We start from the raw sequence: 14,221 nt of genomic DNA, 5'->3' as shown, positions 1-14,221 counted from the left end.
ATATATGTCGGATATTTGTGCTTCCTTTGCCTCCTCAGGGGAAAAACGTACTTCGATGCACACTCATTGATTACCTCATGCATTTCACTCTTTCCCTGCGATTTTCCGCGCCAAAAGGCGTTTCAATTTTTTTGTGGATAAAAAAAATGGAAAAAAGAAAACTACAAGAAAATTTAAAAACACATACTTGAAGACTGAGTCTAACAATACAAAATAGAGTATGTTTTAATTTTAGCATTTACTATACAACTCAATACTGATACAGCCCAGAGAAAACAGCTTCACTGACATGTTTTTAAAAATTTCTTCTTTTTCAAGGATTTAAAAGCAACACTTGAGTACAGTAAAGAAAACGTATTTTGTCGTCTTTTTCACGGTATATCGTCTTTATACACATATAGAATTAGATCAAAGTGGATCAATGTGGGTACTTGTACCTTTAAATTTTTATATGCATAAGGGTTTACCCAGTATATACAAACAAGTATATAGAGAAGCTTCGTCTCTGCGTCATATCATACATGTCAATCAGGATGTTGACGATGACAACAGCTAAAGCATTTACGTAGATGACCATCGGAACATCAGGAGTATCAGGGTTACCGTATCGCACGAATATACTGTAACGTGCGAATTGAATAGATAGGTTTCGAAATATAACCCTTTTATTTCATTGTCTTACAATTGGGGTATGGGAACGACGCTGCCGTTATAGTTTTCATCCATTGTAGCCTACCCGTGGATAAGTGACTCAGATCTGAACAACTGTGAAGAAAAGCTAGGGCTCATATGCGTCTGTAATTTGCATCCTTCTAACGTTAATTTACTTATGATTTCGTTATATATAAGAAATATCAGTCAAATTTTTGTGTATACAAACCTTTGTTTAGCCACGATCTACCCCTCAATCGCCCGCGCGACCAATGTGGTCCGTCCTTAAAAAAAATCATCGTTATCATTATTGTTGGTATTGTACCCGATATATATTTACATATCCATTCTTGTCTGCTTTGTTTATTATTCACGGCGACTATTTAGCTATATCAACGGGGGTGCACGGTTGAAGCACGGTATGCGTGTGAAACGGTGTTTGCAATCGACCGGTAGATAGATGCTGTAATGAATTACGACACCTTCCCTTGGCGAGTGTGAGTTTGGTTGAGCGCGAGAGTGAGTCTGACAACTTCGTGTCAGTCCTGAGGCTGGCGTTCTATGCCAACAAGTTTAGTTCGCGTAATTAATAAGTTAGGGCTCAGTCCTTATAATAAGTTTACCCTCGAGTAAGGGAGACGGAACATTTTTTTTTCGAAGATTTTTCAACAGTTCCGGGAGCGATGGAACGCGGCATCGTAGCCCGTGGCATCCAGCAGGATTGGTCGAACCGGGAGTACATTGAAGTCATCTCAGGAAGCATTAAGAAGATCGCAGATTTTCTCACATCATTCGGTAGGGAAATGGCCAAAGTCGAGCGTATATAGAACTGTCTTATATTCAAATACAGTATCCCAGTCACTTTAGTAAGCCAGTTACTTTAATTTTGTAACTGTAGGATCATACCAACGAGAAAACGACTCATTTTTTTGTATGCAGAAGCGTATATCATGTGCTAATGCAACTCAGTGCTAAAGATCCAGAATTCGGATTCCTGTCCCTGTGATACCATAAACAGTCAACCCAATTCTTTCTTGCTTTTGAAGCTTTGTTTCTTTAATACATCGATATAAGATGCCACTGGGTCTTAATTGTAGCCCACCTTAGCTGAAACAATTGATATTGTTCGCTGGAATGAAGTTCGATAGTTATGAGCTGAATTTTCATAAATTCGAAACTTAAACAAAATATTAAACGTTCGTTTACCAGAATCAAGCCTAACGGTTACTAGCCTCTTTCGTTAACGTGGTCCCAGACTATCACAGTCTTTAATTTACTAAAGAATTGTAGCAAAAGAGCTAAGCGGTTTCATGTTTTACTACAAAGATTAGAATAATGAAAGCTCTGTGACGTATGTATTTTTAACAATTACAAGTATTTTGTCGTCACGGGCTAGGTTTTAACGAGAAGGTGTTTTTGTTCCTACGTAAAACTATTCAAAACAGAAAGAGTTTTAATGAACAACGTACTACTTTGTTATCATAGATATGTCCTGCCGCGCGCGACTTGCGACGTTGAACGAAAAGCTGACGGCGCTCGAACGGAAAATCGACTATCTCGAAGCCAGGGTGCGTTATTGTCTTTACTGCATTGTTGTCACTGTAAGCGCGAACTGCCGATACAAGTAGATGATGCAAAAAGACTGGTGAATGCAATACTATCTCGTAGATATATAACAAACAGTTCGATGCTGAAACACCATGCCCGATTTTTAATGATATGTCCACATGGTATAAACAAAGACGTGGCTATGACCATTGAATAGAGCTTCGTTTCAGACGTAGTTACTGATATGCTATAATGCGCTCTTTTTCCTCACCAATAATTTACTAGCTATTGCCTATAAGGCTAAGTTACATATCTAAGAATATGCTTTATTTTCCTTTTTAGGTGACTAAGGGAGAGACCCTCTCGTAGGACCCTAGCCTCGAGGCTCATGCCCCACCAGTAGTAGTCCCCCAGAAACAGATTGTCGCTATTGATGCCTAACACAGCGTCGGAATATCATAGCCGGAAATTAAATTGTCCGTAATATTTGCACATGCAACCGGACAATGCGTACGCGCAAGAAACTTCACAAAGAATATGATTCTACGTAGTTGCAGAACAAAGACATCTGAGAGATTTGCTTGCTAATTAATAATATTTATCTAGAATCCGAGGAAAGCTACCCGAATAGTACTGGTGGACTAATACACAGAGTTGTTCGCTGGAACAAAATCGTATCTGCCATACTTCAGTAAACACCTCGTTTATCAAATGATCTAGCGGAGTGAAATCAAGCTGGTTATCACTGAAGAAGCTATTTATCATCTTCACGAACAGCCAACATTGATACCGTAATATACACTGAATTTGGTAGTCGATGATCAAACGAGTACTACAGAGCCTCGACCTTAATCGATCGCATCGTTAACGGATCGCGTCAGAGTTTCTTCACATTCCTTCAGTTTGCATCGACCGACTGAGCTAGACGTTTTGGTCGTACAGTATTATATACAAACATTTCCTTTGGTAAGCCCGATTGGTACGTTTTCTTTTTACGTTCAATTTGAGAGCGTCGAACAGTGAATGTGTTCAACATTTAGCAGCAATTGCTTCCCACATGCTAAGACATAGCGGATAGGATGAGTGGAGGCGTTTATTTGCCCTCTTTGATATATCATATCCGTTCACAATAATTGAGTGCATTTGTGCACAGCAATACTAGATGAAGTTTAATTAGATCAAAATTTGTGAATTGAGTATTCTCGAGGTACTAGAGTTGTATAATTTTAAAATACCGACAGCAAAAACGATTTGAAAAACAAATGCAGTACACAAAAAAAAAGACGAAGTTCTTAAGCAGAATTCGAGAATCCAGTTTTGTGAAAGCTATTTCAAGTTATTCGATAACATCAAGGATTCTTTTACGTCACTTCAAATAGGCTCAAGTTCGACCGTTGTTAAATATTTACCTCAAATCAGTTCGGGTAAACACATATCTGGACAGACTTATGCTTGCAGAATTATTCCTACAGTATATTATGCTTTCTAAAAGTTTTTTTTTTTTTTTTTATTTCAGTTATTAGCGTACATGCTGCGATAAAAAAAAACTGAAAACTCTGTGTACCTGCGTTGTCCACAGAAAGATTGGAATGGATAATGAAATTAGTGTAATAAATATGGTAATAATCTTAATACTAATAGCAATGAAAGTAGAGAATGCAGGCTCACATCAACCTATCCATGATCAGTTGGTGAATTAGGTAGGACACGCGTAAACATACTGATAATTAGTGTTGATCCGCCCAGATGATGTAACGATATTTTCCGAAAAAACTCATACTAATGAAATCGCAGCATATGCAGCTGATGACTGCGCTGTTAAACAGAAACGTAATACAGAAAAGTTGGGCTAATTTAGAGCCTTCCTTCCTTAATAAATAATACTGTAATAGTGGAAAAGTCATCCATCCAGAGAGTACTGCAGAATATCCAGACTAGTGTTGTTATTGATTTAGCGTTACGTGTATTGAATGTTAATATCTAAGCCTCTACCAATTGAAGTATTCTGCAATTGATCTAAGTAGGTGGAATCGTCTCACTTTCTTAATTACGGTAGTGCGATTTTAAACTACTCGAAAGTTCATGTTTAACGCTAGGCATTTATGTGCTAGATCGTAACTAAAATTCTCGAATCGTTTTTAGCTCTTACAAAAAAGCAGCCGGTGTCTGCATATGAAAATATTCTACATAAATGGCTTAGGAAATTCGTAAATGGGCAATAAAAAAATCCGGAAGTTTGAAAATGATTAGACGGACATTTGCGTTTAAAGTCGAATTGTTCGATACGATGAGTATACATTTGTAGCGGGTTCGTGGACCGTATTTCGCCTCAATATACGACACCTTCAGTTGTCTCGTTTATATACTTTATTATATAAGTATATAAACGCACTATTATATGTGCCAGTGAAGAAGCAGTTACTGTGTGAGCAACGTCGATTATGTGATCGACAAGCTACTGTGGCTTGCGTCTATTTTATTCGTACCTTAGTGCATATTAGCTATGGGCTGCTTATCGACATTGTTCTAATGAGCTTTTCAGGATGACTTTAGTGGAGGCGGAGTGAAAAAACGATCAATAAATATCAGGAAACTCATTTGAAACGTTTTTCTAGAAAGAAAAAAAAAACACTTATTTGTAATAATAGCAGTTACACTAATTAAAAGCAGTACTTAGAGTATGTGAATAAAAATGTTTTAGAACTACTGAATGAGTCCACTCCGTATAATTTTGTCATAAAACTTCAATCAAATTGAAAAATATTGACCCAAAACTGCTTCCTTGGCTGCAAAATCACACCTCTTTGCGATGTGTCTCTTAGCATCTCTAGCTGATACCTAACGTGTATCCTCATAGGTCTCAAACACGTTTACAATATAATACCTACACGATTGATAGCCTACAGATGTTAAATTATAATTATTGATTCACAATTCGTGTATTGTTAACAAAAGGAACCTCTGTCGCTGCGAAATGCATAGTTTATATCAAATGATGTGAAAAAATGTTTAACTAATTTTGAATTTAATTTTCAGTTTGATCGTACAGTATAAGCGAGCGGGATGTGCTTCTGGTGTTTGCGAGTATTTTTTGGAGTCTGGTTTTCATCCAGTTTCTAATAATAAGTACGAGAAGCATTTCGAGATTGCATTCTTACGAACGTTGATGATCGTTGGTTTATAGGTGTATGTTAACACGTGATCTGAAAACAGCAATTTTAGATTAATCAAAAATATATATGCGCAAGCAGTATTATCGCTGCACATGTTTTTTGTGCAGTCTTCGCATAACCGGTTTCGGCCGAACTTAACAAGATGGCGGGTCTATTTGGCTTTTATAAGAAGCGGAGCATTTTCATTGCTATCAGGTGGATGGCCCAGTTGCGCACAATCAACGTCTGGTATCCGATTATCCTGATTAGATAACTGCCGATGATAAGGGCACGTAATAAGATCTAGCATGGGTGTGAGCGAATCATACGTACATATTTCAGTCACTTGTCTTTGGGGGAACGTGAAGGACAATAAATATCGGTATAGTTTTAAAACGTGATATTGTATTTATGATTTTAACATTTTATTTTTACGAAAAATTTTTATAGATTTTAGAATATTACGAGCTGCATGGTGAAACCGCGTATCACAGAACTAACCTTTGCTTTATGTTTCGTCGTGCTCTTACAATCATGGTTTGTTTGATGTTCATATCGATTTATGAAAAAAAAAAAAACTAACAGATAAATCCTAAAGAAATGACCAATAGCACGATAACACAATCTCTGGTAGAGTCAGCCGTCGGCCAGATGTTCGCTCTTGCTAGAAAATCTGTATATTCAATCCTCTAAAACCTATTAGAAATAATTACATCGACTCTAAGTGCTCTAAACACCCCACTGCCCCGTTTAAGGTATTGATCTATACGACTTTTATACAATACGAATGGTTTTGTTTACCGTGTAAAAATTATTGAAGTTCATCGGTCAAGTCGCTTCAACGCTGCAGGCTATTTGCCTGTGTACGTGTATATACAAAAAGGGTCATTTCAATTTCGTGCAAACTTTGGCGGGTCGTTTGTTCGCTATACGTAATAGCAGGGAAAAAAGCCAGTTCTTTTTAGAGCAACATGAAAAACTTATCATGGCGAAAAGCAGTACGTTATTTTTGGAATTTTATCAACATTTAGCTATAATGCTATTTCTTTAAGCGGCCAAACCCCTATCAATATTAAGAGCTTTCCTTTTTTTTTCCCGAAATCGAGAGTCTGCAGTAATGCCATTTTTGATGCAATTTTAAAAAATCCGAGGAAGACTTTCATGAGACATATCGGAAGATCTTCCTTCAGATTTAAAAAGCTAGAAAATTGATCAAAGCAGCCCAATAAGCCACCTTTGATGTATTAAGGTTTTTGACCCAAAAATTATTGGTTGTTTTTGGAGAAAAGAATATAAGTTCCGCTTTTTCACTTCTTATAAGCTTTTTAGCCTTGAAAAATCGTGGCGTATTTGTGATTTTTCGTCTCCTAGTAACTTGCAACTGAGTTTTTTTCCAGAATATTTAGTATGTAGCGTCTTTAAGCGACCCTTTAACGAGTTCACATTAACCAATCTTGTTCAACATATGATTAATATGAAAACGTTATTTGCACAATAGAGAAGGTATGTTTTGCAAACGACCAACATGTGATTTAAGACCCGAATCGAAGCTCTAATCGCAGTGCGTAGTGGTTTAGTATTTAAATATATATATATATATATATATATAAGCTTCAGGAATGACATTTCTAGCATATGCTATAGAAAACCAGTCTTGATTTGTTTGGATATGGTCTCAAAAACAAATCACAAGGAAACACCCGGACATGGGTGCCCCATAATGTATATGATGCGAACAGCAAAAATTATATGATGTAATCAAGACAGCTTAATCATACATTTTATTGAGCTAATAATCGTCATTTAAAAAAAAACTATGAAAAATATATATAATTATGAATTTTGAAAATGGCGTATAGAACTTGATTCCATTACTAGAGAAAATATGATACAGCAGTAATGGCCGGTAACTGGTACTTTTTTAGCTGATGCAATATGCTGCAAGAGACAACCCAATTGTAAGTAATGTAAATACCGAATCCGCAAAGTAGCATGTACATTGATTAACGAAAATTTTTTATTTCTATCGTTAGGAAGCTCTTAGTATTCGAGACTGATCTCAAGAGAGGTTTCAACTTTTATTATAAACTTATTTTAAGTTCTTGTTTCACTTATTTATGATAAATTATCGACTCTTGAAAATAGAATCCATGGCACACAAAATAACAAAAAAAGGAAGGCCCCTCAATAAGCTCTGCACTGTAGTATATAAAAATTTACGTGTGCTCAGAAGCGTCGTTAAGTAGACACAAACCTGTTAGACAATTGGCTCTTGTTAACAGCAATCGTATCTGCAAATGGAACGGAGACGAACTATAGTTTTGTAATTAAGAATTGACCAATCATTAACATACGTCACAGTCACTTCATACAATATGTCTAACTAAACGCGTCGCATTTTACGTCTGGCACGACTGTTAATCATTTCGTCAAACGGACGATATGTTCAACTAACTTATATCATATAACTTTTTTAATCCCAAGCAACTTTTACTGCAAAAGTGACAACGGATTTTTTTTTACTAGTGTGCATTGTTTTATTCTGCATATATATATATATATATATATATATATATATATATATATATATAGATGCATATATATATACATTGGCACTCTGATATATGTAAATGGTTGTATTACAAAGTAGCTGCGCTATGTAATTACATATTATAAATGCACAGTCTTTTCTGTACCTGCCTAAATTGCCAGTACCTTCTCTGTCAAACGCCAGCGACTGGGAACTTATATCAATAAGTCAGCATCGTTCAAAGTGAACCACGTCCCTCGACGCCCGCGTTAAGGTCATCTCAATGTTACAACACACCTTAGAAATAGGTTGTTTTCGCAATAATAAAAGTTATATAGGGTCAAATTTTACCAGTATTTGCGCCAGGTATCAATGTCAAGCTCGACCTAGATGCAGGTAAATCTGCTTGATTTAAAGAACCTTCCTAATTCCGAACATATACACTTTGCCTGTTGACCACAGGCAATAAATGATTTTTGAGCCATCATCTTCACAACTGCAATCTTAACCAAAGGTTTAGATTGGCTTCCTTTCGCAATAAATTAGTCTTACTTTAGCCATTGACCACGCTCAAATGAAAAAAAAAGGGCGTTCCACAGTTGTCTGAGCTTCTTCGAAATGCAACTCCTTGTAGTGGAAGCCCTATGTGGGCCTATACACCAATGAAGATCTAATCCTAGGACTGCACAATGTTAGGACAACTGATAGTGCAAATACGCATTTTCGCTACTTCTTAACCTTATTCTAGAATATTAAATCGGCATTTCGGTTCGTATTTCGCTATAGATTCTCGTGTCAGTAACAAAGCATTCATGCTCCCAATAGCTAAACGTGGTTTATCAGGTATTATCCATCGAGCCAGCCAACTGAGTCGGCCGTCTACTATTGGTTAGCTTTTTGAAAGCGCTTCATAAATTCTATGAGCTTCATGGCTTGAACAACATCCATAGCGTTGAAAACTGATGCGCGAATTCCTCCAATGGACCGATGTCCCTTTAGCTGAATCATGCCCGCGTTTTCAGCTTCCTTTAGGAATTTCTTTTCGAGTGCGTCGTTTGACCGAATCCTGAATGGAATGTTAGTTCTCGATCGGCAAGCCTTGTCGATATTGCTCACATAAAAACCACCAGATTGGTCAATGAGGTCGTAAATAGCTTGGCTCTTCGCAGCACTCCGTGCCTATCAATGTGAAACAATTAAAAAAGTTAAATCTTAGTCTAGTAAACAGGATGTCAAGTTGTCTGAGCCACGAATGCATCCTATTTTTACACAAACAGTTACATCGGTATGTGCGTTTACTTGCTGTTAATTTCCTGACGGTCCTTTGATATTTACCTGCATGCCACTTACGCCGCCTTCCGATTTGATCCACTTGAGCACGAGTCCAAGCAAGTAGATAGCATATGTTGGAGGGGTGTGATAAAGCGAATCGTTTTCAGCAAACACCTTGTAAGCCAATATACTTGGGCAGACCGATGCCGGGACAGCAACTAGATCTTCGCGAACGATGACGATGGTCACTCCAGCGGGCCCAAGGTTCTTCTGAGCGCCAGCAAAAATGACCTACAGAAAACAATAACATGATAGTCCTTTACTAAAATCATTTGTCCTTGACGTTTGTCCTTGGAATCGTGTACTTAATTTTTCATAGATCTAACTACCATGTAATTCTATTTACGGGCAAAAATTCTACGATGCGTTCTCCACCGGCATAAGCCTGATCTGCAAAAATGAATATCTATTGCTCTATATTTCGTTACTTGCTAGACAGATTTGAAAAATTTACAGCTCATAAACGATATTCAATTGGGATAAGGGAAGGCATCGCGCCTTTCATTATATATATATATATATATATATATATATAGATAATGGTCGGCAAACAAAAGAACATTGCATATTTTACGCCAAACTTGGAGATGTCAACGGGGCGCGTAAGAATATTGGACGACATGTCACAAACGATCGGGCACGACGATACGTCTGGCACTTCAGGGAACTCGACGCCGTGAATCGTCTCGTTATCGCAATAATAGAAATAGGCGGCGTCGGGCGAGAGATTCCATTCGGAGGCGGGTGGAACTCGGGTGTATTTACTCGTCTTCGGTGTCACCAGGTTAACTTGAACGTATTGTTTGGCCTCCTCGGCAGCTTTTCGACTCCACGTGCCTATGATCAAAATGGCAAATTTGCGATAACTATTATAGCGTTCATATAATCTGAAAAATATTAATTTTGATGTCAAGGTAGATGTTTGCAAGATACTCTTTACAGTCTTCATAAAATCGTACTGGTAAATAGCTATTCCCATAAATGTTTTTAGCCTAAGATATGTATCTGAATGCCTCTGAACGATATTACGGTTGTTCTCTTGTGTAAAAAATATTTCTGTTATTACTTTGATATTCATAAATTATACAGCGGTGTTCCGACCTTGTATAGACTAAGAGGAGCAGACTGTGAAGCTTTTTGTTTACTTGATGTAATCTTACCGATAATGTTTTATTTTCTTGATATTAAGCCCGCTGCCGCAACGTATCGTAAAGGCGAGGACAATCACTCTTTATAGAAGTAATTTACTTGTATATGTGGACAGTAGGAACCTAAATCTTATTAAGGTTATTAGAATTCACTCGTTTAATTTCCCACAAATATGAACTGCCCCTTCATTTGGTTCTTTGATGAATAAATATTCACCTTATATTGCATACAAGGTAAGCGGGCGTAAATTACGATCCTAGCAGGAACTTGGTTTCAGTTGCATTGTGTATCATTCAGTCATGAGAAGGACAATATAAGAACAATTTGGCGAAAAACATTATGTAAAAGTGTATTCTGTGTAAGTGTTTTACCTGTGACTAGATAATCGGCCTTTTGTTCGTTGAGCTTGGGACATAGATTTAATGGAATGGCGGCAAATTGCCCCGTACCACCGCCCTGCATGAAGAGAACCTTGTAAGTTGGAGGAACAGAAAGGAGTTCCCGAAGATCCCTCTCAGCATCCTTGATGATTCTGTCGAATGTTGTTGATCTGCAATATTTATGGTAGCAGTGCAAAAATATGAGACAAATTATTTTAGGTGAAATTAACGGCTGCAAGGTTTTACATTGTTGTCGCCCATGTTATGTTTGTCATCAGTAGGCATCAAGAAATGCCTTTTGTTATTATTAGTGTTCCCATTTTCACTTAAATGAAAGTCTGCGGAATAATGTCTTAATATATTTTACATTTTTCGACGTTGATTTTCGATAAATGTGTGGCATACCTGTGGCTGAGCTCCATTACGGAGCAGCCTGATCCATTATAATTTAGCATTTCTTGTTGAGCCTGTTTTAAAACAGGGAGGGGAAGCGCGGAGGGTCCTGCTGAGAAATTCAACATACGGCTTGCTTCGGACATGTTTGCGATAGGTCTATCTGTTCAACGAGAAAGAAGTAGACGAAATAATTAGCTTACCTATGAATTAAATAAATTAGTTACACCAAGTCTATATGTTGAAAATAGACGTGACCAGTCGATTAAGACCGTCACAAGCATTACATGCAATATATATCCCACCTGGGTACGCCTACAAAGAGCGTCTATCAATCTCATTGGAAGCACCCTTTGACACTAGCGTCTTTTTCGATGACGCAGACAGCGCCAATCAGCGCTAATGCAATCCTCGGTGCCGTCATAGCGAGAATAGTGACTTCTACCTGGCATTTTTGAAGTTGCCATTACCGTCGACTGGTCTGTTTTAACGTCAGGGGTACGCGTGTTCCGCTTGCATACGAGTTGGAAAGCACAGCATGTGCGCGCGCCCCGTGTACATCACGGTCGGCGATAATGCTGAGAATATCTAATTTATCTACCAGATTCGAACTGAGGAAGTCAACTATTCAACCTCAACGATTCCACAATCACTAAACAAAAGCTGTGAGTTACTTCTTTCCCGCACGAGACTACGCATAAGTAGAGAAAGTTATTATACGAAATACATATGACTGGTGCACTCTTACTCAACTATACATTAAACGTTCTTCGATATATTGATACGTAGGTTACGCCGTTCATATATAATACACCGGAATATTAGACGCGATATGAATGCACACAACTGCAGTCATGTTCGATTTAGGATATTGCCGACAATCTTAAAATGAAAATTAACAAATTGTAGCAAACATAAAAAGCAACAGTTTCTCTGGGCTCGCACGCAGACCCATCCCTCGCTCACCTTACTTGGCTGGCTACGCAGGAGCAACTGGCCAGGCGGTGCTAACGAACAGACGGACCGCTAAAAGTCAGCTAGCTGCTTGGAACGGCTAGTGGACAAGAGCGGCTTCTATTGGCGGCCCTGTGTCGTATATTCATTGCCTGACCCTCTCCAACCTCTCGTGTGTTCATGTGGCGCGCAGGTTTCATTAGTCCAACGTTGTTTGGGGCGCGATTGCTTGCTTCGTTCTCCGAATAATAGTAATAATCGCTATTTGCCGTTTTATCCGCTTTGCAAACAGAGGGAACGCTTACTCATTATATTCTCGCTACTTTCTTTCGGTCTTAAAGTTAGGTGGCATTATTGTTGTTATATGTCTCTCCTCGTCTAAATTGGGGTCATCCACGTAATAGGGTGCAGCTTACTTCAAGATAGGAATATCCCCTTCGTTATAAACATTTGATGTTTTCGACGCCCATATAGGATACAGATTCATACCTGTACATAATCGGATCAGTCGGATCCGTTTAATCCAAACGAATAGGCGTTCAATTTAGCCTTGCAACGTCTATAAAGTGTTTCATTCTAGAATTAATAACATGTCGGACGATCTGTTTATGCTAATCAATATATGGGTACGGCTTTTTGCATGTACCGATAGAAATATCCTTGACGAAGTTGATCGTCGATTCGGTTTGACCACAGCTTCAAATTGACACGTGAGCCGGCTAGCCTATTATGCGATCTAACCATCGATCATAGGTGCGTCAGAATTTCTAGACTTTTTGGCAAAAGCATAAAAGTACTAAACATTATACCAAGAACGTTGACACTAGTTCAAAGTGTGGTTGCAATCATAACAAGGATATCTTTTGGATCTTGAGCAAGTCAGCGGCCCTTCCAGCAATTGGTCTTTAAAGCCGCGCTAAATATTATCTTATCGCTGAGATATCAAAGACGTCTCTCAGTTTTATTGTCCTCCGAAAGCTTCCGCCGGACTTCGGTGGTATAACATTTATTATTGGAACTTTCGAAGACGATTCGAGCAATAACAGGCACTTTAGATTTAGCCTCTAAGAGGGCATCGGGACGTTATATTCATTAAGTATTTATTTTCGCGCATTCTTAGACATTTGTCAAGCTGTTACGATGGTCTTCCAGTCGTAGAACTTGATTTTCGTACTGCTTCAGCGAACAGGTACTTGTCCGGTGCAAGCTCCGAGTGTTAACCCGAAGCAGTGAATTTTAACACTTGAGGGGAAGAAAGACCTGGTCTTAGACATATAGGACACGGCCTCTATTCTCGGCGGAAGTTCGTAAGATAAAGAGATACTGGACGACAGCTGCCTTTATATTCGAAGGACTAACCTCCTGGATGCGTTTGCTGTTTTGTTCTCGAAAAAGCAGACCTTTTTCGCGTTATATCCATATTCCATAACAAACATAGGCCGCACTCGAACGACGCATAGAAATCATTAATAGTAAGTGTCATCTCTTACTGGTGATTGTGTCAATGGCGTCCACGCGTGCGTTTGTAATACGTAGCAACTATTGGTGTTGGGTTTAATATTATTAAATCGGCGTAAAGCGTTTTTGCTATACTTCTAAGTAGTCACCTATCGCAGATGGCCGGACCTACATTGTGGATATACGTTTCTCCGGACTAATTACTGCGGCTGAGGGTGATAAGTTATCGATAGTGCAATAGCGCTATCAGGCATTAACGTTAAAAGTGAGATTTTCAAGATTCAGTGCGACCGCAAAGCTATGCATCCTCAAGAAACACTGGGTCCTCGTCATTAAGGTCAGACCTATTAAATAGCCGCGAAAAAAATGATCTCTTAAAGTCCTATCAACGAAAAGCTGCTTTTCAAATGCAAATTTCGAACCTGCGGACGATTTCCGACGTCCAACGAAACTCTACAATACGGCTTTGCTGCCATTTTTCGGCAATACCGAAGAGATTGCCGCTAGTTCACTAAGCTCTTTCGCATGTATATATATATATATATATATAAGAACATATTACCGTTTAGAGATTTTAAGTTTGAATTTATGCTGGGCTAAGTGACACTATAGAGAACGTCCAACAGAACGTAATAGGACAAACAATTTTCTAAACGGTGGCATTTTTTCCAATG

General features: G+C 38.3%; 2 protein-coding genes across 6 annotated transcripts; one reads left to right on the top strand and one right to left on the bottom strand.

Annotated features, from left to right (window-relative positions):
* Positions 1 to 980: 980 nt before the first annotated feature.
* Positions 981 to 5,752, top strand: HSPC300 (hematopoietic stem/progenitor cell protein 300). Of its 5 annotated transcripts, none has more exons than XM_086985240.1 (5): positions 981 to 1,070; positions 1,312 to 1,446; positions 2,137 to 2,219; positions 2,542 to 3,165; positions 3,716 to 5,752. In XM_086985240.1, the coding sequence occupies exons 2-4, from the start codon at positions 1,335 to 1,337 to the stop codon at positions 2,566 to 2,568; spliced, it is 222 nt and encodes a 73-aa protein (XP_086841366.1). In that variant the 5' UTR covers positions 981 to 1,070; positions 1,312 to 1,334; the 3' UTR covers positions 2,569 to 3,165; positions 3,716 to 5,752. The 5 variants fall into 5 exon arrangements, with proteins under 5 accessions (XP_086841366.1, XP_086841367.1, XP_086841365.1 ...); XM_086985241.1 differs by having other exon boundaries at positions 1,001 to 1,148; positions 1,324 to 1,446; XM_086985239.1 differs by having other exon boundaries at positions 1,010 to 1,148.
* Positions 5,753 to 7,109: 1,357 nt separating this feature from the next.
* On the bottom strand, positions 7,110 to 12,561 carry LOC111247390 (phosphoserine aminotransferase). The gene is made up of 6 exons (XM_022798221.2): positions 12,102 to 12,561; positions 11,148 to 11,298; positions 10,734 to 10,912; positions 9,788 to 10,050; positions 9,217 to 9,444; positions 7,110 to 9,060 (listed from the first exon to the last, which is right to left on the bottom strand). The coding sequence occupies exons 2-6, from the start codon at positions 11,279 to 11,281 to the stop codon at positions 8,764 to 8,766; spliced, it is 1,101 nt and encodes a 366-aa protein (XP_022653956.1). The 5' UTR covers positions 11,282 to 11,298; positions 12,102 to 12,561; the 3' UTR covers positions 7,110 to 8,763.
* Positions 12,562 to 14,221: the final 1,660 nt, after the last annotated feature.

This window comes from Varroa destructor, unplaced genomic scaffold, assembly GCF_002443255.2.
Source record: "Varroa destructor unplaced genomic scaffold, Vdes_3.0 BEIS01000003.1, whole genome shotgun sequence".
Lineage (NCBI taxonomy): Eukaryota > Metazoa > Arthropoda > Arachnida > Mesostigmata > Varroidae > Varroa > Varroa destructor.
This window is presented reverse-complemented; position numbering and strand designations above follow the sequence as displayed.

What these genes read in the sequence shown, in the direction of transcription:
- LOC111247390 (XM_022798221.2), bottom strand. Translation starts at nt 11,281, where the DNA reads ATGTCCGAAGCAAGCCGTATGTTGAATTTCTCAGCAGGACCCTCCGCG. An exon ending in GGCCGATTATCTAGTCACAG is followed by an intron (nt 10,051 to 10,733) that starts GTAAAACACTTA and finishes TTTTGATCATAG; the next exon opens with GCACGTGGAGTCGAAAAGCT. An exon ending in GCGGCGTAAGTGGCATGCAG is followed by an intron (nt 9,061 to 9,216) that starts GTAAATATCAAA and finishes TCACATTGATAG; the next exon opens with GCACGGAGTGCTGCGAAGAG.
- HSPC300 (XM_086985240.1), top strand. Translation starts at nt 1,335, where the DNA reads ATGGAACGCGGCATCGTAGCCCGTGGCATCCAGCAGGATTGGTCGAAC. An exon ending in AGATTTTCTCACATCATTCG is followed by an intron (nt 1,447 to 2,136) that starts GTAGGGAAATGG and finishes TTGTTATCATAG; the next exon opens with ATATGTCCTGCCGCGCGCGA. An exon ending in TCGACTATCTCGAAGCCAGG is followed by an intron (nt 2,220 to 2,541) that starts GTGCGTTATTGT and finishes TTTCCTTTTTAG; the next exon opens with GTGACTAAGGGAGAGACCCT.